Genomic DNA, 27,323 nt, shown 5'->3' with positions numbered 1-27,323 from the left:
TTGGACAACAGCAGCCAAACCATTTGTTTTTGTACATAGATATGCCCACCCAAGATACAGCTTCTGGAATGTAATCATTGCACCCACCATTACTTAGTGTGTAAACTACTATTGTATTGTTTATTAAAATATTAGACTAAAGAAGCAAACAAAAATTGGAAGTAGTGAACATGATCAACCTAAGAATATATGAATTGCCTTGATGTTTCAGAGCAAGGCTATACAAACCAAGCTATACTTGGTTTGTATAGCTTGCTTTTAATTATAATTCATTGTTGCGTTTTTATTGTTTATTTAATTTTGATTGATGTGTTTTATTTTAATCCTTATGTGTTGTTATTTTATGTAATTTTTGTTGTATTTTATATGTTCTGTGTTGCACTATTGTTGCCTTGTAAGCCTCCCTGAGTCCCTTTAGGGAGATGGGGTGGGATATAAAGATGTTGTTGTTGTTGTTGTTGTTGTTGTTGTTGTTAAGCCTTGGTTCTGCTTTCTAAAGTGACTATGAGGATGCCTTTGGGTTCTCATAAACCTGCCTGTGTTCTATCTCCACAAAGCAATCTTCTAGGATATACTTTGCTTACACTGAGATTCCATTGACTTATAGGGCTTACTAATGCTCTTCTAGTTTCATGGGGAGCCGCTATGCAAAGAACATTAAAGTTTTCCTCCAGAATTAAACTGTATTTTGGGAAATATGGGGTTTGCTGAAGAGGAAGAAGAACTGAACTGAATTCTCCCACAAATGCAGTTTAGGATCTCCATGAGTAAAAATTACCCCCACCAAAGGATGTTAAAATACAAGGATTAACAAATGGAGAAAAAAGAAAGAAGGTAGTTGTGGATTCTAGGCAGAAGGGAATGTGCTGGAATCCTCTTTATTCAGACTTAGTTGCACTACTCACGTGGAAATAACCATTCATGTTGAGGCCAACAATGCCAAAGTGGTACGAACGAGATACATCTGGGATGAGGCACTCACGGCCTTTTCGTTGCTCTGGCATTCGCATCCACATGTCCCAGTCCCAGAGCTAAGGGAAAAAGAACAAACCAGAATGCAATGTATGAAGCACTTGCCCAAGAGTAAGTTGTTTCAGTCCAGTTGCTAGGGCTGCCAGCATGAAACTAACTCCCAGCATGAAACATTTGAAGTGATGGATGTATAGGGGAAAGTCAGTCTATACTTTCCCCAATCCTGTTAAAACCATGATGCCAGAAGGGATAACATGGAAGTCACTGAATGACCCACTGTTGACAGGCTGCTCCAACATTTGGCAACAGAAACATGAGAGAGAAACTGAGAGGACACTGACCTTCTCTGGTGTTGGCCATTTGGGTTCCAACTCATCTTTGTAGAGGGTCTTTCTCAGCACCCAACCTAAGCCTGGCATGGTCTCCACACGATACAAGAGTGAAGGGTCCTCAGCTGTGTGCTCATAACCCTAATTTGTACCAAAGAGAAACATTTAAGAAATCTTCCTCAAAGGAAAGCTTGCCATTAAGCCCTTCATCCTAATTTTAAGTGGCAGAGGCAGAGGGGAAACCAATCTGCTGAGTATAGAATGAGAAGGGATGAAGGGAAAGAGGGAGCTTGAGGTGAAGGCAAAGGTCATGCACACCAACCTGGTCATTCCAGGCAGAGATGCAGTACAAGCTCTCATCTTCCTCCAGCAAATAGACAGATTGGCTTAGGAAGCTAAAAGGGGAAAAAAAGAAGTAAGCCACAGAAACCTGTTCAGGCCAGCCTTCAACAAAATAGCAGAAGTGGTTCATGATTAGTGCCGTATTATGAAAAAGTAAAACACATGGAGCAAAGCCCAGTATCCACATTAATCCTAAAGAAAGCTAGGCGTATGGTCAAAAGAACATTTTATATGACCTGTGCAAATGCTTGCTTGGGTCTAAGTTTGAATAAATGCATAGTTTCTCTTTCAGAAAATATTGGTTGACTGGTTTGTTTCCTGTCCTTTAAAATTCCTTTCAACAGACTTGCCTAAGGGTACTCTTCATCACACAGTCATATTTCTTCCAATAGTCTTAACTTCTTATATCCAACTGCAGCATGTTGACCAGTTTGATCGAACAAATCAGACAGTAGAACCTGGCTAGACATTTTTGTTGGTCAGGCAAAACATGACCAGACAAAGGTTGGGTTTAAAATATGGGCTCAGCCAATACCTGAAGAAGTCAATGGAGATGTCCAGGTCTTCTTCCAATACAACAGCAAGTGTGGCATCCTACAAAAGGGTGAAGAAAAGGAGAAGAAAAGAGACCAGTGAAATTAATGAGCTCTCAGGTTTAGAGCGAGACTTTTCATGGAAACTTTAAGAATCAGATGAAATAGCTGTATTTCAGTTCAGAACTCTTATTGTCTTCAACATACATGGGAACTTCATCCCCCATACTTTCCAACATTTCTTAACTGCATTTTAAAACAGACAGGACATCACTGCACATGTTTCTTCTTGGTCCTGAACCACTATTCATCCAGCATTTTTCCTCTAGTTAAAATAGTACCAAAGGAATAACATAAAAGACCAACATCAAACTCAAGTTCTCAGAGCCTGAGAGAAAGCTGTACTGAGAATCGGGAATAAAAAAGAGCATTGCATACCGGATGCAAGTTGAATGTTGCAGTCAAACTCGCCTTGTAGTGCTGTAAGAATGGAAAATGTCATCCATTACAAAATTATTTCTCATAACGAGTTCTCATTTCTACCACGTTGGTGAGTAAGTGTTGCTACTGAATGGTTGGTTTATGTGCAAGTGTCTGTTTCCCACCTGTTTGTTCTGGCTCATGCAGAAGGGGTATAACAGTTAGATTTTGTTCCTCTTGCATTTACAATGAATCAGTGATCCTCCAGATATTGTTGGACTAGAAACCATATGAACCCGAGCAAGGACAACCAATGGCAAGGGATTATGGGAAGTGAGATGTGGACCGTAAGTTGTCCCCTTTGGAACTAAACCCACATTGGGTTAAAAGGATAAAAAGAAAACTTTATGTTTGGGTCAGAGGTTACACATAGTGGAACTGCTTCACTGTTCCTGAACATGGTTCTTTAAGGGAACTTTTATTTTTAATGGGCTCGTAGTTAAATAGTATATGGAACCCTGCATTGTGACCATTACAATATACTGACATAACGAGCTAGAAACAAAAAGTCTAAATTAATTACGTAAGGCGAGCAATACTGCTCTGCAATAGAAGCTCTTATACCAGTTATGTACTTCTACAAATGGCCAAAAAAGATAATTTCATTTGAATTTGGCATTCGTTTGCTACATGTGTGTGTATGAGTCATCCCACTTCGGTCCTCCTGAAACCTAAACACAGTTCAGATTTTTTTAAACCAGTTTCGTCATTTGAAGCTTGATGCTATAAGACTTTCAATTTTCACACTTACTGTAACAGCTTATTGTTTTTGTTCGTCTACCAACGGCTTTCAATTACATTTTAAAAGAAAGATAATGACAGATTTCCAGGAAACGTCCTCTCACCTGTGAAACTCTGGCATTTTTAATGCTGATGGGAGTATGCTGGATTCCCTTCAGGCCAAATAATTCAACCACATCCATTGGCTCCTGGAAACGACAGACAGTACTTAAGATCAATACATACATATTAGGTTGCCTTCAAAGGAGAGCATTAATAATGGACTTCAGATAGCATTAAAATAAGTGCTATCACAATGAACCCAAGGTACACCTGCTCACGGCCACTGAGAAAAAGTTCAAGTGATGACTTAAAGCAGTGGTTCTCAACCTGTGGGTTCCCAGGTATTTTGGCCTACAACTCCCAGAAATCCCAGCCAGTTTACCAACTGTTAGGATTTCTGGGAGTTGAAGGCCAAAACATCTGGGGACCCACAGGTTGAGACCCAATAGCTTAAAATGAAAGATAATTTTCTGATATTTCACATGATTGTACTTAAATGGGGGAGCAACTGAGGGGCTATACTTTTTGCCTCATGATGAGAGACATTTAATCTATTGTTAGGAACCTGGAAGATATAGAGCAAGTAACCGTCAGGGTTAGTTTAAGGTAACACTGAATCTGTTGAAGGCTGTATGTCATTAGACTGTCTCACTGGATTTGTGTTAAGGAATCTACTAGACAGAACTTAAGAGACGGTTAGTATGAGATGGAAATAAACCACAGAGTTGCAATGAAGCATGCCCATTTGGTCATCTGTCTTTCTTTGGAAGATTGGAGTCTATTTGAACTGTAGTTATGTAGTTACGAAATGTGTACTTTCTACACATTTTGTAACTAGATTAATTTTAAATGTTTTAAGTTACTCCACAGTTTTTCAGACACAAAGATGCCTGATTTTGCAGATCATAAAATTTCTACCCCTCTGAGAATAAAGGAAATTTATGAAGCACAGAAAGAGTTATCCTCCATCCTTGTGTCTTACCTCATAATATCCATCAATAAAGACAGTTATCATCTGAGGATTGACTCCTTGTGCTGAAAGAAGAGAGCGTAGCATTCTACAAGTGACAAAAGATCAACAGAATTGCTGTGAGTCACAACGCATCTAGCAACCATCTAGATTTATTAGTGTCACCATTACCAACACTCCTCTTTTTTTTTCTAAAGGGCCATCTTTAGCAAATATTTTGGCCCCCTAGCCAAACTCTCACATATATAGGGTCCCGTGAGACAATGGGCTGTCAAACTATCAAAAGTTTGGAGGTTTTTCTTGATAAAAATTATGGTTTTCCCAGAGTAATACATGGACTCTTCTTCCAAGAAAAGGTGGTCATTTCTAGTCATTTTAATTTTTTTGATGCAGGAAACATTTAACTTAGTCATGCCAATAAAGAAGACCCCTCCAAGCACTGACCTGTACAAATAGTTCGGTCTATTTCCCGCAATGACAGCAACAGGCACATCAAGAACCTTGTTGTCTTTGAGCTAAAAGTGAAAGGAAGCTCATAAGCCATTACATTCAAACCAATTTTCTATCCTTTTCTCATGTGCCTATAGTATTACTAATTTCCCATGCTTTGGAACATTCATAGGAAGAATAAAAGGAACAACTATGACCAAAAATTACCAGTACTTTTAAGCATTTTATTTATTCAGTTACACTTATATTCTCCTTTCTTACCTGCCCATCTACTCTCTATTTTATGTATCCTCTTTAACATCCCTGGGATGCAGAGGGAGGGGCTAATGGCCTAAAAATATCTTAATTTCATTTTTAATTACATGTCAGTTTTTGTCTCTCATATTTGAGGTTCTTGTAGGCTAAGTAAACAGAGAATGTGAAAGGAAGTAAGGATTATCACTCTGAAGTATAGAAATAAAGCAGGTAAGCACAAAGAAAGGCTGGACATGATGGAGGTATGCTGAGAACTGCTAGAAACTACAGTACCCAGATAAACATACAAGATATTTCCTCCCAAAATACAGGGTGCTAATGACATATTTTGGCAGTGTTGACAGGAGACATTACACTGCCTGACACAGAACAGAGAATGTCCCTTTCATCACATATTCTGGGCTAAGTTAACATAAACAGTACCCACATCAATTCTGCACATGATGCAGAAAATCCCACAAGTATCTCAATCCCATGGCAGTTAAAAGAAAAGAAGCCACGTGTTTCACATTGCAATTTGCTGCCCTTACTTGACCCCCACAAATCCACTGACTAATATAGCAGTCTAACTGTAGAGCTGGCCCTATATTTTTATAAACTTCCAAGAAAGGCTGAGATAATTCAGAGTAAAGTCGGGGTTCATCATACATTGTCCAACGGATTGAGAAATTGATAAAAGGCTTTGGGCATTCTCATCAATGGCCAACCCAGGGAAGAAGGGGGTTAAATTTACTCACTGGCTCAGGGTTGAACTCTATAGGTGTGGGGTCCTTACAGCTACAGACACTGCCATAGCCTTCCACCTTGCTACAGAACTGTTTCCTTCGTCGATTCAATTCTGTATCTGGCCAGTGGCATTCTGCATCTGTGAGTACAATTGGGAGTGAGTCATCTTGAGATATGAATGCACTTTGAAATTGATAGTCCTCTACCGCCCACATTCATACCAATGACAGGTTGTAGTGAGAAACAGACTCCCTTTATTGAACAAAGTGCCAAAGAATGGGACAGAGCAGTGAGTTTACCTATTTCATTTTGCAATACTTCCCTCAAGGTGAGAGGGAAACCGCAAACAACATTGCTATGAGGCACTGGGAAGTCTGAATGAAGAAAGCTACAGTCATAAAGGCTCTACTGAATGTGCCCCTATTCTAGACCCAACAATTTTTTGTAGCAAGCCCATCTCCGAGAACAAGACTATCTCAAATTATTTCTATTAGCCCTCATTACAAATGAAGACTTTTTGTTCTTCCTACTCCAAGCATAGAATCACAGAATTGGAAGAGACCACAAGGGCCATCCAGTCCAACCCCATTCTGCCATATAGGAACACCCAATCAAAGCATTCCGGACAGGTAGCCATTCAGTCTTTGCTTAAAAACTTCCAGAGAAGGAGACTCCATTGGAATTCTACTGCTGAACAGCTCTTACCGTCAGGAAGCTCTTCCTAATGTTTTGGTGGAATCTCTTTTTCTGTAATTTGAATCTATTGCTCTAGAGCAATAGAAAACAATCTAGCCCCCTCCTCAATGTGACATCCTTTCAGGTTCCCCAAACTCTGATACAATTGATCCTTTTTACTCAGGTTATTATGATACTCTGGTAATTACGATTAATAAATGGGTTCTAGAGCAAATCAAGCCTGGACTCTCCCTAGAAGCCACGATGACTAAATCAAGATGACTTGGTTTAAGGTGTACTTTGGTCACATCTTGCAAACTCATAATGCATTACAAAAGATAATGTTTGGGAAGATAGAAGGAAAAGCGGAAGAGCTCATTCCAGATGGATAGATTCAGTCAAGGCAACTATAGTCTTGACTCTGCAAAACCTGTACAATACTGTTGATGACAGACTTGAAGATCATGGCGTCAACTTAAGTCAAAGTTGACTTGTCAACAATTCCCAGATGTCAAGATCTCCTGGGAAGAACCAAGTATACCATACCTTCTACTGAGGTTAACTGGACTTCTGTTTTCAACAAAACTGGCTCTCCCCACGAGGAAAGCATTGGGGACTTGGCGTGTTTTTCACCAAATACTTCACCTGCAAGAGAAGATACTGCAGTTAAGGCCAAGAGACAGCTGATTACCACTCAGTATTTGTTATTGTTGTGCCCATCTCCCTAGTGATATCAGATCACCCCCCTCCCTCCTAGCCTTTATAAAGAGAGTAAAAACATGGCTGTGGGAGCAGGCCTTTGATAAATAGCGCAGTGCAATAATTCTATCTGGAAATCGTGCAATGGATAATGGAACGGCTTTAGATCTTGTCTTTGGATGACATGTCTCATATTGGAATGCATTTTAATTATGTTTTTATGTCTGTTTTAATTTTAATAATTTAATTCATTTATATGTTTTATGCCCAAGACACTGCACAGGTGCCGTTTGTAAGCCACCTTGAGTCCCTCTCGGGATAGAGAAAGGCAGGATATAAATTTTGTAAATAAATAAATAAATCAGGCAAAGTGTTACTACATGAATCCTGCTGGAGCAATCACACTCAACAATGAAGTTGAGCAGACGTTAGTATTTTCCCTCCTGGGCACCCTGCATGTCATCTTTGTGGGGCACAAATAGTATCAACAAAGCACCTCCCAAGAGTACCCAAATGCCATAGAGCAGTGGTTCTCAACCTGTGGTTCCCCAGATGTTTTGGCCTTCAACTCCCAGTAATCCTAACACTTAATCAACTGACTGGGATTTCTGGGAGTTGTAGGCAGCTGGGAACCCACAGGTTGAGAACCACTGCCATAGAATATCAGGAAAAGAAATGTATAGTAGAAGGGGAATGTTTGCAGGCATGACTTTTCTCTCTCCTGTTTTCTTTCTATTATTAACAATAGTAGAGTCCTATCTTCTGTACCCCATGTTATGCTTAAGCATACTAAAAAGGTCTGGATATTATACTATATGGAAGTGAAGACAGAGAACCCAGTGCAGAAATAAGTTTGCCTTATCATCCTTGTGTGTTTCCCATTTTAAAAGGCACCCTTCCCTGTAGCTCCCCTGGAGACTTATGCCAAGACTGAGTTCTGACCTCCTTTCTTCCCCACAAATGTCCACATGTCCCTCCAGCTGAGGGAAGCAGCATCCTGACTCCCTAGGCTCTTCAGAAGACTCTTTGCTGTGTCTTTAAGGTGGAAGGAGCCCTCATCCTGGAAAAGGAAGGAAAATAAATGCTATTACATGTTCAGGGTCACCCTTCTAGTTTTTGCAATCATCTTTTACTACATTGAGGAGCAGAAACAGCCTAAGAGAATCCTTTATTTTTGAACTCGCAACAAAGATAACAATTAAACAGCATGCAATGTTTCATTTATTAGTTCAAACAACTATATTGGATAAGATTCCAGAATTTTACAGCCTAAAAAACACATTATAGTAGCATGTCATCCACTCCAGAGTACTTAATACAGTCAGTCGGTCACTTACTGTAGTTGGCTAAAGAGCATTACAAAGTCTATACTATCTTATAATATGTAATACACTAGGACTGGGATGGGGAACTTCTGGGTCAAACAACAAATGTGCCCCTGGCCTAATTTTTATACAAGTGAAGAGGGAAAACACACAGAGAGAAATAGGGATGGGGGAACAAAGAAAGAAGTCAAGGAGAGACAGAGTAATTGAAGGAAAATGAGAAAAGCTCTTTCAAAATGCTTTGTTCAGCTTCCTAGCAAGAGTCATCCATTTCTCTGCCAGCAGCTTATAAGCAAGAGAGTGAGAGAGAAGAAAAAGGAAAGAAATGCACAAAGGGGGGTTGGGGAAAAAAGAGAAATATAATTTTCCTTGTACACTTTTGTTCCTACTCAATAAAGGCACACTGTTCCTAGCAGACTATGCTGAAAGCCTTTGTCACTGGAAAAAAAGGTTTCTCCATCTTTACATCAGAAAGTTAGTAAGGATAATTCTGCTATTAGAATCAGTTGAACTTGTTTAGATTGTAATTCCCATTGGCCTTAACCAGCAGATCCACTGCTGAGAAATTATTTATGAATTACTATATTTCTAACTAATCTACACTGAAGATGTCTAGGTAAGAGTATACATAAAATCAATATGGCCAGATTAAAACAATTCAAAACAATAAAATATTAAACTAATAGATTAAAACAGATTTAAGAGATGAGAGCAGTTTTGAAAACCCTGGACATCTCAACTGAAATAAATCAGTGAAGAACAAAGACTTTAATACATAGTCATGACTTTACTTGGCATCTAAATGAAACCAGTGTTGGCACCAAGAAGGTCTCCAAGGATAGAGCTTTCCACAATTAGGGTCACATGGCTGAGAAGACCCACACCCACATATTCACATAGTGCATCTACCTCACAAGTGAGATGCAGAGGTCCCTCCCTCCTCACTCAACAGACCTCAATCCTTGGACAGATAGGAAGCAGCAGAATGGGAGCAGCAGTCTAATAACAACGAAAGGGCCACAGGTCCCCCCGTTACTGAACTAGAGCAAGCCTTCAATGTCACTTCCTTTTTCTTCTGCTGCTGCTGCTCTAGTCTAACACTGACCCAGACAGCTATAGCAGTCAGTTGCATCCCACTGTTCATAAACATGCTTTCTTATTTGAGAAACCAAGAATTTTGGCCTGAATTCAACTGCTTTTCTCAAATACAATAGACTCATTGAATCAACTGCTGAATATGTCCACACATACAGTAGAGTCTCACTTATCCAAGCCTCGATTATCCAAGTTTCTGGATTATCCAAGCCATTTTTGTAGTCAATGTTTTCACTATATCGTGATATTTTGGTGCTAAATTCGTAACTACAGTAATTACTACACAGCATTACTGCGTATTGAATTACTTTTTCTGTCAAATTAGTTGTAAAACATGTTGTTTTGGTGCTTAATTTGTAAAATCATAACCTAATTTGATGTTTAATAGACTTTTCCTTAATCCCTCCTTATTATCCAAGATATTCGTTTATCCAAGCTTCTGCCGGCCCGTTTAGCTTGGATAAGTGAGACTCTACTGTATGTTACTTGCTCTGATTAAATGAGTCCACTTTTGCTAAGACGAGCAGCTGGATTCAGGCCTATTTTTTCCTGCTTAAGAACTTCATGAAGGGGCTTGACATTGTGATCTTTTAAAATGAAGGCTTTATATAAAATGCATAGGAAATTTGTGTCCTTAATGTAAAATGGCAAAATCATTGGGAGTATTTTATTTTTATTTATATATATATATATATATATATATATATTTTCAAACCATGGATGACTGAATTCATGGATATGGAGGGCCAACTGTATATTGCACAAGTCTTTATGAGAAAAGATAGAAGACTTAGGATTCCTGACTTCCACCTACCTTAATTGTGAAAATAAGGATTCGGCCTCTGGCTATCATGTTGAGGAAAAGGACCATGGCTTCATCCTCATGCGGTGAGTAGGTGTCAAAAACCCGCTTTGCCATCACATGGCCCTATTGAGTATTCATTCAGAGAGAGGAAAACTGCATTAGCTGTGGGTGAGCCCAGCTCGGATTCTGGAATATGTTAAAAGTAATGCAGGGGGAGTATTAAAACACACCCCAATCTAACATGATAAAAATAAACACAGAAATTAGTAAACGTAAAACGTGTATGTACGTAGCTTATGTGTGATAGAAAATCTAAGCATTTTAATGTCATTTACTTTGTTGTCTGCATGGGTAGTTGGTATCAATACTGTTTAAAACTTGCTATACTGTTACCATCATTTGTTTAGATAAGATTTGTTAAAATGTTTATTACTGGAAATGCATGCAGTAGATTATCATAACCTGGAAGATCACTGGTAACTCTAGGTATGTTAGTTCATTCCCAGCTTCTGAAGATGGAGAAGCAGAATGATTTCTTTCAGCACATAAACACTGAGGCTGCTTTCTAGTTCCAATCACTTACTGTAGCCTGATTCAACACAATCACATGGATGCCTCTGCCTTGCTCTCGTGCTTCATCTTCTAAAACCTGTAAAATGACAAAAGGGACTGCAATATTACTCAATCTCTTTAGCAATCACTATGCCTTCCAGGAACTTTCCTTCTTAGGTACCAAAGTTCTATAACCCCAAATACATTTAAAACCACATTCACAACAATCTGGTACCACTCTAAACTGCTATGGCTCAATCCTCCCGCATCCTGGGATTTTAAGGCTGGAGAGATACTGAGTATTTTATCCTAGTAGACAGCTCTAAGCATGCCTCTAAACTACAGTGCTACCAAACTACAAATTTCAGGATTCTGGAAGATGCTGTCATAACGGTTAAAGTGCCACCACACTGCTATAACTGTGCAGAGCAGATATACTCCATCCAATGGCCACATAACATTTTACCACTATCTACTTTGCTTATGGCAATAATTCAGCATGTAGCTGATACTTGCAGTTTACTTCTACTTCTTCCTCAAACACATTGGAGGCAGAGATGCAGGAACACCAAGTTAATTAAAAAACAGCTAAATGCAACTATACAACAAAAACATTTTAGGTGGAGCAGACCACACTGAACATAGTAGATTAGCATCTAAGTATACACACAGATTTACAGAGCACAAACAATCTCTTAATATCAAAAGAGTGTTTTGCTGTAGAGCAAAATGTGAGAATTTACTGTTGCCCTGCTTCTTCTATTTTTCCTTTTAACTGTAGCATATGTCCTCACCGTTGTGCCATCCACTGCCACGTAGACCTTGGAGCGGCTTGAATACACCTCTATATCCAGAACTTTCCTGTTATTAATAGGCCGGCGTGGGATCTCTGGGTTCTGCAGGCCTTCATCTGGGGTGATAGAGACAACATCATGCACTTTGACTTCTTACCAACCACCTCCAATATGAGCCTGTCTGCAAAAATTAATATTTGTGTCTCACTACTAAAGATATCACAAGATAAGGCCGTTTTTACGCCAAAATCTTGACTATGAAATTCTCTTCAGAGAGATATTAGACTGGCATTATAATTGATGATTTTTAGGTGGACAGGAAAAAAATCTATTTGATTTCTAATGATCTATAACACAAAACTAACAAGCTTTTAGTTACACTGTTTTTAGTTTTACACCTCCAGCTTTAATGGGGTTTAGTGTTTAAACTTTATTGTGTCTACCTCATTGGAAGACCTTGGTGGCCTCCAAAAGTAGGATTATGTGAGTTTTAGTCCAGTGCACATGCAGGATAACAAATTTGGAACAGTGGTCTTAATGTATGCTGCTTAAATTAGGGGAGATAATGGCTGGACATTACACCACCATAATCATTAGCAAAATCAGCATTCTAAACATAATTGTAGCAGTATGCAAACATGTGGGACCCTTTCACGCCAACAATGGCAGAATAATTTCACTTTAAGTGCCATAATTCCATCCTATGGAATCCTGGTCTGCAGAATAGGGAGGAAGATTTAGATTTCTCTCTTGTACATTAACCAAATTACAAATGACAGAATTCCATTGGCTGCAGCCAGGGCAGTTAAAGTGGAGTCACAGAGTTATAGTTATGAAACATTCTCAGTCACAGTTCTTCAGACCCTCACCATAATCCTGAGCAGACTCCTCCTCTTCATTGGCTGCTCTTCTAGTGTCCAAGATCAGCTTTATGTTCACTATGACGGTCACCAGTAAAAAGACCACAGCTCCCATCTGTAAGGAAAATATTTTCACACTGTTACACAAAAACAACGCCTTGTTAATCCCATATTCCAAGTTCTGATGTTTTGGAAGGGTGCTGCATTACATTACCAGGCAAAGATGTAGCACTGACTAAGCACCAGAACAAAACATTTCTACTATATCTGCCGCTCAGCTCCTCACAGGTGAAATGTGTTGTGTCCACTACCCTGGTTCACATCCCATTCTGGGGTGAACAATATGCAACCCTCTAGATTAGTGGTGTCCAACCTTTGGTACTTCAGGTGTTTTGGACTTCAGCTCCCAGAATTCCTCACCATTGCACAAGCTGGCCAGGGCTTCTGGGAGTTGGACTTCCAAACACCTGGAGGGCCAAAGGTTTGATGCCACTGCTCTAGATGTCACTGGACTACCACTCCCACCAATGTTAGCAGAGCCTGGAGTTAAGGAAAATGGGAGTAGGATTCCAAAAAATCTACAGAGCTACATGCTCCTCACCCCTGTCACAAATAAAGGTAGGAAGTGATAGCCCAATACATTTTGATGCCTGAAGTAAAGGACAAAATAGAACTGTTATCATTCCATGTAGAGAAGCTGATTGGATTGAGAGTTAAATCTGACTTCAACAATAGCAAGGAAAAAACAATAGCAGGAAAACATATTTGTACTGACTATAACTGTCATATCCAATTCTCTGTCACAAGTAACCAAAGCTTTTTTATATATATTCCTTAGAAATTAAGTGTTGGGATTTAGAGAGGGTTATCAGATCAGAGTCAAGTTAAAAAAGACAAGGCATTCCTTCCACTATTCCATTATGTTACTATTAACAAGCAGGCATGCAATTCCAGGGCTTAGAAATATTCATTTATTTGACTCTACCCATAGCTCCCACACTGAAATCCTTCAGTTATTTATTTCGTGTCAAAAGCACTGCATAATAAATAAGTTTAAAAGTGATAAAATAAAGGAATCACAAACAGCTAAATAGTTTTGGACCAAAAGCGGGCAACAGCGACCACATTGTCCGTAGCTTTAAACAACTCCTCCTCCGTGCATGAGGCAGGGCATTGTGGGCAAGCATACATATGAGGAGTTGTTTGTTCAGCTCCACAGTCACACAAGATGGAGGATTCTTCCAGGTAGTTCCATTTTGCCAGGTTGTCTTTTGATCTGCCCATTCCACTTCTCAGTCTATTTAGGGACTTCCAAGTTGCCCATTTGTGGTTTGGCCCTGGAGGAAGGCCCTCATGGGGGGCCATCCAGTTGGGATTGCCTGGTTTAGCTGCCCAGGGGGATGCCCTTGCTGTTGCTGGGGGAACATCAAGAGGCGTGGTGGTTCTCATGAAGCCCTTCCTTGATTTGAGTCTGGTGGGAGGAGGCTGATAGTCATGCAGTGGGTGGCTTTCACAATGTTCGACCTTATTTCTCTCACAGTTAGCAGCAACTTCCTGTCGCACGTCAGGAAGCTAGCTTATAGAGTTTATCAACAGGTGTAGGTTTAAGGCATCCTGTGATTATTCTACATGTTTCGTTCAGTGCTATGTCCACCTGCTTCGCATGGGCAGACTTGTGCCAAACAGGACAGTCATGCTCTGCAGTTGAGAAAGACAAGGACAGGGCTGATGTTCTTATTACTTGTGGGTCTGCACCCCATGCACTGCCAGTCAGTTTCCGCAGGATGTTATTGCGTGCAGGTACTTTGTGCTTGGTGTTCATGCAGTGTTTCCTATATTAGTAATCTTTCAGTTAACTTGGCTGGAGTTATTCTGTGAACTGTAGTCTTAAATAATAGTATTTTTCCAGACTCAGCACAAAAATGAACCAAGATTAGGATAACAGAGGCCTGTCACAAAGAGGCCACAAAATGGTAGCTTAAAAAAGTCAGGACACAAAGCCTGCTTATGACATTCATTGGCCTGGTTTTCCAGATGGAAGTTTCTTCAATGAATGCCAAACTGCTATGCTCCAGTCAATATATATATAAATCAGACAAATATGTCTGATAAATACATGGAGAATTTTAAACAATCACAACAGTACATCTTTGACACCACTGTTCACGTGACTACAGCCAAATTAGGCAGCGTAAAATGCAGTGTTCTGGGAAAAGATGTAGCAACATCGTACTATAGAGATCTGTGTATAGTATCAGTTGTCATTTTATAATACAACATCAGTCTGCGGCTGACATGACTTTTGGCTGGCATAAACTACAAGCTGATTTCAGGTCAGTGAAAACCAGCTGCTTGATAAAAATCTTCAGTCTCTTGTGTCTGCACAGACTGCAGTAAAATTACTTCAGGTGAAATGAGACGGTACATTTTATTACCTATGGAACAATTGTTTATATAACTCGGAGAGCAGATTTATGCATTCTAAGAAACTGCTAACATTTATACCATTTTTCTCTTCAGAAATAAAACCTTGTAAGAAGTCTCTTGAGGAACGGCATAGTGGCTTGAGTCCTGGACTAAGACTTTTGAGATCAGGGTCCGAATCCTTGATTGGCCATGGAAACCCCCTAGGTGACCTTGGACAAACCCCTTCTCAACAGACCTTGCAAAGAAAACTCCATGGTAAATTCATCTTAATGCCACCACATATTGAAAACAACATGAAGGCGCACAGTAAGAATACGTCCCTTGCTTTTACACTAACTGACTCCTTGTGGTTGTGCCAGCAATGCTAAGACTATGTTCTCTCCTCTACACCCCCCCCCCCCCCGAAAAAAACTCTCTAGGGAGAGGAGCAGTGTTTTGTTATGTTTTTGGACCACCACTTTGGGCTGTGCTAGGCCCAGGAGAGGCTTTTAAAAAATAGAAAATAATCAGAATTGATTTCCTGTTCTGAAAATGCCATCTAAGACCTTAAAATGGTGGGGAGATGTGGTCAAAATATTCTCAACACCCCAACTCCATACCTCTGCTCACTCCTGACCTAAGCACTGTTTCTCAAACTGTAGGTTAATGTTGAGGCCCTAAAATATCTGGCAAAAGTAAAGGTTTTCTGAATGTCATCTAGTGGCTGTTTTAGACATTTATATGAATCTACTGTGCAGTGTTTACAGTGGATTCTGAAAAAGATGCTTCAGCTGAACGTCATTAAAAGAACATCAGCCTGTTTAGGAAGCCTTGCAAATATTGGTTTCTTATCTGTAAATGCTTGATTTTTACACATATTTTATATACCTATATACCTGGGTTTGTTAAAAAAATTCTTGGGCAAAAAGAAGTCACAAGTGGAAAAAGTTTAAGAAGCCCTGATCGAGAACATGAGAAAACAGCTCTTCCTTTCTGAAAAAAATAAATCTTGAGGCTATTTTAATTGAAAAACAAAGCACATTGCAGCCTATATTGTTTACCTCCAACCATATATAGAAGGATGGACTTTTTTAGGTTTATGAGAAAAGAGACAGATTACTAAGGTCTTATCTCTCCATGACTCCCAGGCTGCTTTATCTTTTACAACATATCAAAGCAAACAAAAACTATTACAGGTAATAAAACTAGCAGCCACTGATAGCCTTTTCCCCTCATGGATTATCCAATACATTAATTGTCTGCAACTAGCAGGCCCAAGGATATTGTATAATGAAAATATTTGAGGGAATAGAGAAAAAGGAAGAAGTGTTACTATTAGTAATAGTATCATATAACTCCAGTTGCGAGTAAAAAACCCTAGCTGTTTTCTGAGTAACAGAACATAATTTGAAAGTGTAGAGTAACAGCTTGGGCTAGAAAAGCTTTCAGAGCTAAGCAGTATTTGTTAAACATCATTAAGTTTAAGTGGAATCTATTTGTAAAATGAATGTGCCTCGATTATGTACCACACCAGGCTGTTTCCCCATAGTAACTCAGTTCCTTGCAAATACCTAAAAGTAACTGCTTTCAACAAAACATCAGGCCTTGTATTTCAAGAGGCTAGCTAATGCAACAAAGCCAAGGCAACAATAAAACAAATAGACCAAGAAGACTTGAAACTTATTAGAGATGTGTTATTACATGCCTTCAAGTTGACCGTGATTAGTAGCAGCTCTATCCTAAGATACACTTGGCAAGAATTATTCCAAGCAGGTTTGCCATTGCTGTCCACTGAGGATGAGAGCCTGAGACTTGCCCAGTGTCACCAAATGGGTTTCCATGGCAGAGCAGGACTTCAACTCTAGTCTCTTGGAAGTCTAGTCTAAAACTCAAGCCACTGAATCACACTGGCTCTTACATTAAAGATTAACAACTATAATAAATAAATAAATAAATAAATAAATAAATAAATAAATGTGACATAAGCTTTTATCCATTGGTAGTAAGTACTATAAGATTCAGGTCCAGGTTATTTGGCAGAGACCAGAATGTGGCCCGATTGTTGTCTTTTTGGTGGCAGGCTACCTTTTATTCAAGCAGGCTTTTAAAACAATTTCTAAAACACACATCAGTGGAGCTACATGGTGTTAGTCAATTGCTCTTGACAGCTATTGATTTATTTTTAACAATATTATAACTGAATTGTTTTATACTTACATACCATTTTAATTCTATTTTAGCATTAATCTTTTGTATGCTTTTTACTACATAGTTTTCACTGTTGTGAGCTACTCTGGGTTGCAATCTTGAGAAAAAAACAGAATGCAAACTTAAGTTTTGGTGCTCTAGAAATCAGAGCATATTTAGACTATACAGAGAAGCCACTGAAATCCACAAGCATGTGGACAATTTCAACAGAAAAGACAAAACCATGAAAATAAACAAAATCTGGCTACCAGTATTTTAAAAACTCTAAAATCAGGACAGTAAATAAAGAGCAACACTAAAAAAAACATAGGAATTCCAGACAAGAAACAATCAGGGCCAGCTAACACCTCCCAACAAAGGATCCCCCCAGACAGGAAGCAGACTTTGAAGCTGAAAGGTCATTCAATGTGAATCAAGGTGGCCAATTTGCAACATTCACACTTGTCTTAGACAGACAAGAGTTCTTTAGCCCATCCTAGACATTCCAGATATATAAACCTCACTTGTCTAGTTTCCAACAGACCTTCCAACCTCTGAGGATGGCTGCCATAGATGTGGGTGAAACGTCAAGAGAATGTTTCTGGAACATGGCCATACAGCCCAGAAAACTCACAGCAACCCAGTGATTCTGGCCATGAAAGCTTTCGAAAACGCATCTTTAGTTGTCTTCCATTCAGACTAACAAAACCCACACTAACTATATGATGTATAATTCAAACACTTACGTAGTTTCCAGTTGGTTAGACCCTAGAAAATAAAAACTTTGACAAAAATATTTTAAATGATTTTTGTTCTTTCTATTGTACTTTAACATTAAGAAAGGTTTAAAGTATAATACAAACAATAAAAATCATTTAAAGTATTTTGTCAAAGTTCAAGCAACTCATGAAGTTCACTTTATTTTTTTACATTGAGTCAACAAATACTCTGTTATAGCTTTCCAGATTTCACCAAACTGCTTTATCTATTCTTCTTTCTAATATGTGGATAACTTGTCAAATGCTACAAAATATATTTTTAAAATGACACTCAGATTTCTGAGATAGAAGGGACATGCCCTTCGTTTCAGTTATCTTAGTGGGAGAAGCACTATTCCCAACCATTGTTTCTGTTACTTTATTATATTTGCAGGGAATGTCATATTGCCCTATTGTGTAAGATGGTGCTTTAATGATCAATCCTCCTAGGATATAGGAATATAGGACAATATGTGTTTCTATGGGAACCTGAACATGAAGAGCCTTGTCTGTGTGCAATTAAAGTGTCAGCTTTCCTCACAACATTGACAGCTTTGTATTAAACTTGCTATTCTGAGATATAGGATCCACATAAGATATTGAAATCTATTTGTCATGTCTTGGTATTGTATTCCAATGTCAAGTATTTTTGCAGGGAGGGAGCAGCCGCTTCTATTCTTTTCTTTTGTGAGATTCTGAATCTAAAATGCTTGAGAAATTCATGATTAGTCTCTGAGGTCATTATGTAATTTACAAACAAAATACAATTTAGAAGTTTAGGTTTGGAAAGGCATTTCTGATTCCATTCTCTTCTACAGTCTTGTTAATATATTGGACATGGGAGACTTTTAAAAGTTTGAGCAAAGTTTTTAAGAGATTAGTTACAAGGAAGGTATGGGTGGGGAAGAGGGTCTTCCCTTCCCTATGAATCAAGGAGTCAATTCAGAACCAGCCTGAGATACATGAAGATGGGATAAGGAGCATCATTTTACTTTCAGGAAAAATGCCAATTTGCTATTTTACTCCAGGTCCATAGACTCAGGCCCCTTCCACACAGATGAATAAAATCCCACATTTTCTGCTTTGAACTGGAACATATGGCAGTGTGGACTCAAATAACCTAGTTCAAAGCAGATATTGTGAGATTTTCTGCCTTGATATTCTGGGTTATATGACTGTGTGGAAGGGCCCTATTGATGCATCTACAATGTGGAATAAATGCAGTTTGACACCGCTTTAACTGTCATGGCTCATTTCTACAGAATCCTGGGAGTTGTAACTTTTCAAAGTTTTCTCTGCCAAAGAGCATTGATGCCTCACCAAACTACAGATCCTAGGATTCCACAGCATCGAGTTAAAAGTAGTGTCAAACTCCATTCATTCTACAGTGAAGAGGCACTCTGAGGTTCCACACATTGACTGGACAGCTCAAGCAAAATTGATTAAGTAGTAGTACAAAGTTCGATCAGGAGACGAGGGAGTTAAGGGTACAATTTGTCCTCTATCCCTGCTTCTGCCAGCCAGTGGATGTTACTAGCCATGCTCTGCAGATATGTACTTAGTTGGATTGATGACCCAATATTCCTCCAATAAACTCTTGATAGGAGCCCCGGTGGCAGAGTGTGTTAAAGCACTGAGCTGGAGACCGAAAGGTCCCAGGTTCAAACCCCGGAAGCAGCGTGAGCGGCCGCTGTTAGCTCCAGCTCCTGCCAACCTAGCAGTTCGAAAACATGCCAATGTGAGTAGATCAATAGGTACGGCTCTGGCGGGAAGGTAACGGCGCTCCATGCAGTCATGCCGGCCACATGACCTTGGAGGTGTCTACGGACAACGCCAGCTCTTCGGCTTAGTAATGGAGATAAGCACCAACCCCCAGAGTCAGACATGACTGGACTTAACGTCAGGGGAAAACCTTTACCTTTACCTTTTAGTGTAAAGAAATATCCTCTTTCTTATTTAATCCTCACAACAACCCTGTGAGACAGGCCAGGCAGGGGGAAAGAGGCCCAAGGTCACCCAATGAGCTTCGTGGCTCTTTGTGGGTTTCAGTCCATTTTTTTTTTTTTTGGTGTAGTTTCTTCACTACTCTTTATCATTCCCAGCCACATGCAGGCATGGACTCCTGCTTGCTTTTTTCCTTTCTCCACCTTTACTGCAGTCATTATATTATATCACCTCCAGTATCTAAGCAAGAAATTACATGAATGTGAACAGTGCTTTTCTTCCTGGAAGTGTTCATTTGTTTTCATTTCTGTCGTAATCTCCTGTTGCATAAACAGAGCTCTCCTACAAGCCATGCTACAGGGAACAGTGAGCCAATTAGTGCAGCTAAAATATATGGGGGAAATAATTAAATAGAAACATTGCAAAGAAACAGGAGGAGAATTTGTTTCAAAGAAGGCACATTCCCTTCCTTTTCCCTTTTTGTTCCACCTTGCATTTGAAACCCTTTCGAAAATATAGGCAAAAGGAGAAACTGACAGGTGGAAAGAAAATATAGACCATGTTGCAAATCCTCAAGGTTTTTTTGGTATTTGTTTTGAAAGGCATGTGCACTGTCACAGTTGATAACAGATTACTTCAATAGGCTTCACAATGTACCGTCTCTATCATAAGCACTTCTCTTCTGTTGAACATCAAGACTGAATGACTAGAAAAAGATACATTTCAGTTGAATGAGCTGCATTCATTTGCGTGGTAGTGGTGGATCAGCTATGAGATGTCTTCCCAAAGGTGGTATAATAGCTTTGCTGATTTTAGACACCAAGCAAAAATGTTTTCAATTGCAATTTTGAAATATTTTAACAAATAATAAGTATACTTCTATTTCTTAGCTGAGACTCATTCACACTACAGAACTATGGCACTTTAATTATCATGATTCCATACAACAGATTGCTGGGAACTATAGTTTAAAAGGGACACTTCAAATTCGCACCCAGAGTGCTCAAAATGTCTCGCCAGACTACAAACACCGTGATTCCAAAAGATGAAACTATAGCAATGTGTTGTTGAAGGCCTGTGTTGTCGATGGCCATACAGTCCGGAAAACTCACAGCAACCCAGAAACTACAGCAGTTAAAATAGAATCACAGAACTGCAATTGTGGAGGATGAATGAATCCCTGTTCCATGGCTATTTTTAGCTAGTTTTAACAAACTCAAAATCATGAGGACAAAAGTGCCACACCTAAGGAAACTAAGGAGAGGCTGCATTCATCCTGACAGATTGAACCTGGCAATGAAGCAAATGCAGTTGGCCCTCCACATTTGAGAATTTGACTATTGTGTATTTGATTAAAATGTTCTTCCTAAAAAATCTCTAGATTTTCCAGTGCATCTTTCTCTGGAAGTTAACTATAGACTTATACTGGAGGACCTAGAGATTTCTAGTGAGAACACCTCTCTGGATATCTCGAGGTCATCTAGTGAGAGCCTATGTTCAGCTTTCACCAGTAGTTGACCATAACATTATGATGGAAGTATCTCCAGGGACAACTGACACAAGCGCTGCAAAACTGGGGAGGAAGCGCAAACCCTACCATAAGAAGAGAAAGTATGAGTTGGGGCGACCCCCTGCCAATACCAAAATTGGCCCCCGGAGGATTCACACAGTAAGGGTATGTGGTAGAAATAAAAAATACCGTGCTCTGCATCTGGATGTTGGAAACTTCTCTTGGGGATCTGAATGCTGCACCCGTAAAACTAGAATCATTGATGTAGTGTACAATGCCTCCAACAATGAGCTGGTGCGCACAAAGACCCTGGTCAAAAACTGCATTGTTCTCATTGACAGCACACCATACCGTCAGTGGTATGAAGCCCACTATGCATTACCCCTTGGCCGCAAAAAGGGCGCCAAGCTGACATGAGGAGAAAGAAATCCTAAACAAAAAGTGTTCAAAGAAAATTCAGAAGTATGATGAGCGGAAAAAGAATGCTAAGATCAGTAGTCTTCTGGAAGAGCAGTTCCAGCAAGGAAAACTGCTTGCTTGCATTGCCTCCAGGCCTGGACAATGTGGTGGAGCAGATGGCTGCCTCCCAGAAGGCAAAGAACTCGAATTCTATCTGAGGAAGATCAAGGCCAGGAGAGGCAAATGAATGGCCACTGAAATTAATGGGCTAAATAAATATCCCAGTCTTGTTATAAAAAAAACAAACAAAAAAACAACAACAAAAACACACATTATGACAGAAGTCCAAGAAATTCCTAGATAATTCCTTATAAGTAAAAATAAATAAATAAAATAATTTCTTCACTCACAATCTTTCACTTTCATAGGTGTTCTATACCCCTAACACAGTGAATGCGGAAGGCTGACTGTACTAGCTTGCAAAGTATTTGAAATCAGGGGAAAAATAAGTTAAGATCTACAGTGTTGAGCAAGTAGGAATGCCATTTGTCCTGGAAAAATCACGATGGAAGGGAGCCAAAAATAAATCCCAGTGAGTCTAGGCAGTACAATGCAGCTTTGCTTCCAAGCAGCCCCAAGCTCAAATCCCATTTTAATCAGGACTGTTTAGCATCGATGGATAAATCTCTTGGGGCTGCAACCCTACACTCACTCACTTGAGAATAAATCCTACTGAACAAGACTTACTTCCAAGAAGACATTTACAAGGGTTGCATTATCAGTCCCCACTCACTCATCAAACATATAGACGTCTATGAGATGAAATAGGTAAGGCCCATGAAAGCGTACAAAGTCCACGGATTGGAAGTGCAGAATAGCCCTTTGTTAAATGCCTCCTCTGAAGTGCATGCAACTGGCTTGCAGTCAAGGAAACTGAGCTAAATGGACAAAACCCCTGAAACACTAGATAAATGATTCATAGATACCCATTTAGAAGAGTTGATGCATTTGTCCATGGCAGCAAAGAGATAAAAATATCCCATGGCATTTTGCTGACCCATACTTAGCATAACATGAGCTTTCATACACATGCACCCTTGTGTGAACAAAAGTTCAAGCTACAATAAATTAGCTAGCTGGCAAAGTAAAACAGGATTTCTTTTTTTAAAGAGAAACAATACAAATCATATTTGGTCCTGTAGGTCAATTACCCAACAATCATGTTTTATCTTCACCTCCTGTTCATGCTACCAGTAGATATTTTCAGTTCCTTGAGTTCAAAGGAGCCATAATTTGGTTCACAGATTCTGATCCACTTCACCAGAGCTAATGAAGGGGGTTTGACAAAGTCTCTAAAAGCTTACGGCAAATAGAAATTGTTAGCTTTTAAGAAACCATAGGATCTTTTGTTATTACTGCAAAAGGCTAATATGGCTCCTCCTCACACTGAATAACGCAGCATTGAATCCTACAGTCTTCTCTAATTCCAAACAATCATTATACTTGTGGCCCATTCACACTATTGAATAATTGTGCTATCATTCCACTTTAACTGCATTGGTGACAGTTTGTAGCTTGATGAGGCTCTATAGAGCTCTGGCTTAGAATTCTGGATACCTCTCCTAAACTGAAAGTCCTAGGACTCCATGGTTTGGAGACAATGCAGTTCAAGTGGGATAATAAAGCTATAATTTCATAGCGTAATTGAGGCCCTGGTATCATCCTGGTAACTTGAAAAGGTGGACGGGATCTGTTCTCACCTGACATAGCCTCCTAAGTGCCCTCTGGTTTGTCAGTTTGTACTTCCAGGCCAGGAACCAACTGCGCTTCTTCCATGGCTTGGCTGGTGGGTTGGGTTTCCATTCATCCATCATAATAGGCCAAAACGGACGGAAGCGGACAGCTGCAAGAACTTGCTCTCAGCATCTGTTCTTCTCTAGTTGCACACTACAAATATAACCTGGGAAGGGACAGAAAGTAGAAGGCACTGAGCTGCTGAAAGGCAGAGCTGCTCAAGACCTGTGCAAATTGCAGACGAAAAAATACAAGTGTGCACAAATACTGATATAATTTATTCTGGTTGCTGTATGTCTAAGTTAGCAAGTTGTGGTAGTCTAGAAAGAGCAGAGTGGAAAGCATTTGCAGATTCAGAGAAATGATGGAACATGGCAATGGAGGCAACTAGAGAGCCAAGGATTCTATTAATGCCCAAGGCCTACTTCGATGGTGTCCACCATACTGGCCTCTAATGTGCAAAAAAACAAGAGGTCCATGATATGGAACATCTGGTGTAGATGCTAAAGATTCTGACAACAGAACTAAGGCTATATCTGGGGATGGAGTTGTGAAATAGTCATTAAGATAAGTTTATCTTGCCTTTCTCCTCAGAAAGGTTAGCAGTAGATTAGGCCTTTGTTAAGATCTGTCAGTCATGCCCTAGTCCTCCAATTTCCTTTGAAAATTGTACTTAAGTGCATTTCTCAGAGGGGAGCCATAGCCTTTTCCACGCTCCTCAAAGCAATTTAATCCATAATAGGTTAAGAACCATTGCACAGAAAAAGAAATATGCATCATGAAAAAATGTTATGCAGTATACCCAACCTAAGAAGACTAGCCAGCCCAGTAAAGAGGCCTAAACTATCCAATTGTAAATTTCTCAGCCTGGATGATCACCTCAACAATTCAATTGGAAAGAGAATTTGTGCCAAAATTTCCCTCATTACTGCTATAAACCAGTGTTACACTCTGGCTGCCCATATGTTAACTATTATTATTACTATTATTATTAACTGGAGTTCCATCCCACCTTTCTCCCCATTGGGATTCAAGGCAGCTCACAATAGTATGACACAACCTTTAAACACAGCAAATACAAAAATGAAAAACCAATTAAATATTGTGGACATGTTTTGGACTTCATCTCCCAGAAGTCCCAACCAACTTGGCCAGGGATGAAAGCTTCTAGGAACTAAACCACACAAAAGACCAAAGTCTGAGGATCACCAATGTAGATCAGTGCTCTTCAAAGTGGTGCTTCTTAAATGATGCCAGTCTCTAGGCCATTATCTGTTGCTTCTGGAGGAGTTTTTAGGACAGAAATATGAGGCCAGTTCCTGGGGGATAAAAATAATAATTGCCTTCCTCCACATCAGATGTCCTGAGAATTGCTAGATCTAGAAAGGTGAGTGATCTGAGTCAGTATAAGGAAGTACGAGCAGATGGAAGCCACATGTGTTTGCTAGCACATAAGTCGATATAATCATCTTATCCCAAGAAGACATTTGCTGCTGTTGTTGTGCGCCTTCAAGTCATTTCAGACTTACGGCAACCCTAAGGTAATGCTATCACAGGGTTGTCTTAGCAGAATTTGCTCAGAGGAGGGTTGTCTTTGCCTTCCTCTGAGAGTTTGTGCCTTGCCCAAGGTCACCCAGTGGGTTATGAAGCCGAGGTAGCGCAATGGGTTGAACCTTTGCGCCGGCTGAACTGCTGTCCTGAAAGTTGGCAGTTTGAATAAGAGAGACAGGTTGAGCTCCTGTCTGTCAGCTCTAGCTTGCAGGGATATGAGAGAAGCCTCCCAGTGGGATGGTAACACATCTGGGCGTCCCCTGGGCAACATCTCCGTAGACAGCCAATTCTCTCACAACAGAAGCAACTTGCAGTATGTTCTCAAAACAATTCTGACATGATAAAAAAAAACCTCAGTGGGTTTCCATGTCTGAACAAGGATTTGAAGCCTGGTCTTCCTTGGTCAAAGGGTGCATCGACACTGCAGATTGAATGCAATGTATTAAAAACTCTTAACATCAGGACAATAAATAAAGAACAACACTCTCAAAACAGGGGAATTCAAAACATGAACCAATCAGGGCCAGCTAACATCTCCCAACAAATGATTCCCCCAGGCAGGAATCAGGCAGGCCTTGAAGCTGCATGGCTTTTCAATGCTAATCAAGATGATTAATTTGAACATTCACACTGACCTCCAACAGACAAGAGTTCCTTCTCCCACCCTGGATGTTATTCCACTGATATATAAACCCCACTTGCCTAGTTTCCAATAGACCTCACAAACCCCACTTGCCTAGTTTCCAATAGACCTCACAAAGATGCGTGCCATAGATGTGGGTAAAACGTCAAGCGAGAATACTCTGGAACATGGCCATACAGCCCAAAAAAATCAAAGCAACCCACTGAGTGCAATGTGTCGCCCACTTTGACTGCCATGGCTCAATGCTATGGAATCCTTGGATTTATAGAGAGGCACCAACACTCTTTTGGCAGAGACCTAAAGACCTTGTAATACTATAACTCCCATGATGCTATAGCACAGAGCCATGGCAGTTAAAGTGGCATCAAACTGCACTGATTCGACAGCATATCCCCACCCATAGTCCAACAGTGAAACCACGACTCCAGGTATTTTTCTACCCATATCTTTAAACTGGAATGGGAACCAGAAGCAATTCTGTCCTAAGCTTGTTGCTTAAGCCTATTTGGCTGGCCATATGTCCTGCATAAAGCAAAGCTTATTAAGCAAGGACTGGAATACAAATGGAAAGTGCCGAGAGTATTTGTGTCCCATCATCACCCATTTCCAGCTGCCTCCACAAGCCTCAAGGGAGAGCAACAGTATTACCTTCCTGGAACTAAATATAATTCAGGACATTTATGGGGAGGGACCCTGAGAAAGACGGAAGACTTAAATATAAATCAGGGGCAGCAAACGTGGGAATAAGATGCATCTACACCAGGCATGGGCAACCTTGGGCCCTCTGGGTGTTTTGGACTTCAACTCCCACAATTCCTAACAGCCGGCTGTTAGGAATTGTGGGAGTTGAAGTCCAAAACACCCAGAGGGCCCAAGTTTGCCCATGCCTGGTCTATACTGTAGAATTAATGCAGTTCGACACCACTTCAACTGCCAAGGCTCAATGCTACAGAATCCTGGGAGCTGTAGCTTCAGCAGCTCTTTAGCCTTCTCTGCCAAAGAGTGTTGGTGGTTCCCTACATACACAGCAACTCGCAGGATTCCAGGTAGTTAAAGCGGCGTGGAACTGCATTAATTCCACAGTGTGGAGATGGCACCTCAAACCAAACGGAAGGGAAGAGGTTAGAACTGTGACGATGCAGAGCGGACCATAGAGTCTGGAAAGGAGGGATCAAGGAGAGCTCTCCCGGCGGATTCCCTGCGGCTATCGGCTGCCTCGGCCAAAGGGAGGGAGGGAGGGAGACCCCGGTCTACTCACTGCCTGGCCAAGCGGAGAGCCCGGCTCCGTCCCGGCATCTCCTCCAAACAAGCGCCTTGATCTCTCTCTGTCCGTCTCCTTCTCCAGCCCGCAACAGGGGGGACCTTTCCTACCAGGCTGAAATTGACGTCCCTGCCTGCTTCCGGCGCGGGGAATGGAGCTAGAAGACGCCTCTTAAAGGAGACGGTCGCTCAGAAGAAGGCGCCCCGCCATTGAGAAAGAAAGGAA

General features: G+C 40.3%; 1 protein-coding gene across 1 annotated transcript in view; it reads right to left on the bottom strand.

The window, feature by feature from the left end:
• pomgnt1 (protein O-linked mannose N-acetylglucosaminyltransferase 1 (beta 1,2-)) overlaps positions 1-27,310 on the bottom strand; it is a 34,349-nt gene extending 7,039 nt beyond the window's left edge. The window contains exons 1-17 of the mRNA XM_003220271.4: positions 27,096-27,310; positions 23,610-23,809; positions 12,655-12,760; positions 11,786-11,901; positions 11,023-11,088; positions 10,449-10,562; positions 8,157-8,274; positions 7,062-7,160; positions 5,852-5,979; positions 4,854-4,924; positions 4,422-4,497; positions 3,502-3,585; positions 2,615-2,656; positions 2,179-2,237; positions 1,624-1,696; positions 1,314-1,442; positions 906-1,031 (exon numbers count right to left, since the gene is read on the bottom strand). Of these exons, the coding sequence (XP_003220319.2) occupies positions 906-1,031; positions 1,314-1,442; positions 1,624-1,696; positions 2,179-2,237; positions 2,615-2,656; positions 3,502-3,585; positions 4,422-4,497; positions 4,854-4,924; positions 5,852-5,979; positions 7,062-7,160; positions 8,157-8,274; positions 10,449-10,562; positions 11,023-11,088; positions 11,786-11,901; positions 12,655-12,760; positions 23,610-23,723 (1,521 nt within the window). The 5' untranslated portion in view covers positions 23,724-23,809; positions 27,096-27,310. The remainder of the gene's footprint in view (positions 1-905; positions 1,032-1,313; positions 1,443-1,623; positions 1,697-2,178; positions 2,238-2,614; positions 2,657-3,501; positions 3,586-4,421; positions 4,498-4,853; positions 4,925-5,851; positions 5,980-7,061; positions 7,161-8,156; positions 8,275-10,448; positions 10,563-11,022; positions 11,089-11,785; positions 11,902-12,654; positions 12,761-23,609; positions 23,810-27,095) is intronic.
• Between the last annotated feature and the right edge of the window lie 13 nt (positions 27,311-27,323).

The sequence above is a fragment of the Anolis carolinensis genome, chromosome 4 (genome assembly GCF_035594765.1).
Source record: "Anolis carolinensis isolate JA03-04 chromosome 4, rAnoCar3.1.pri, whole genome shotgun sequence".
In the NCBI taxonomy this organism is placed as follows: Eukaryota; Metazoa; Chordata; class Lepidosauria; order Squamata; family Dactyloidae; genus Anolis; species Anolis carolinensis.
This window is presented reverse-complemented; position numbering and strand designations above follow the sequence as displayed.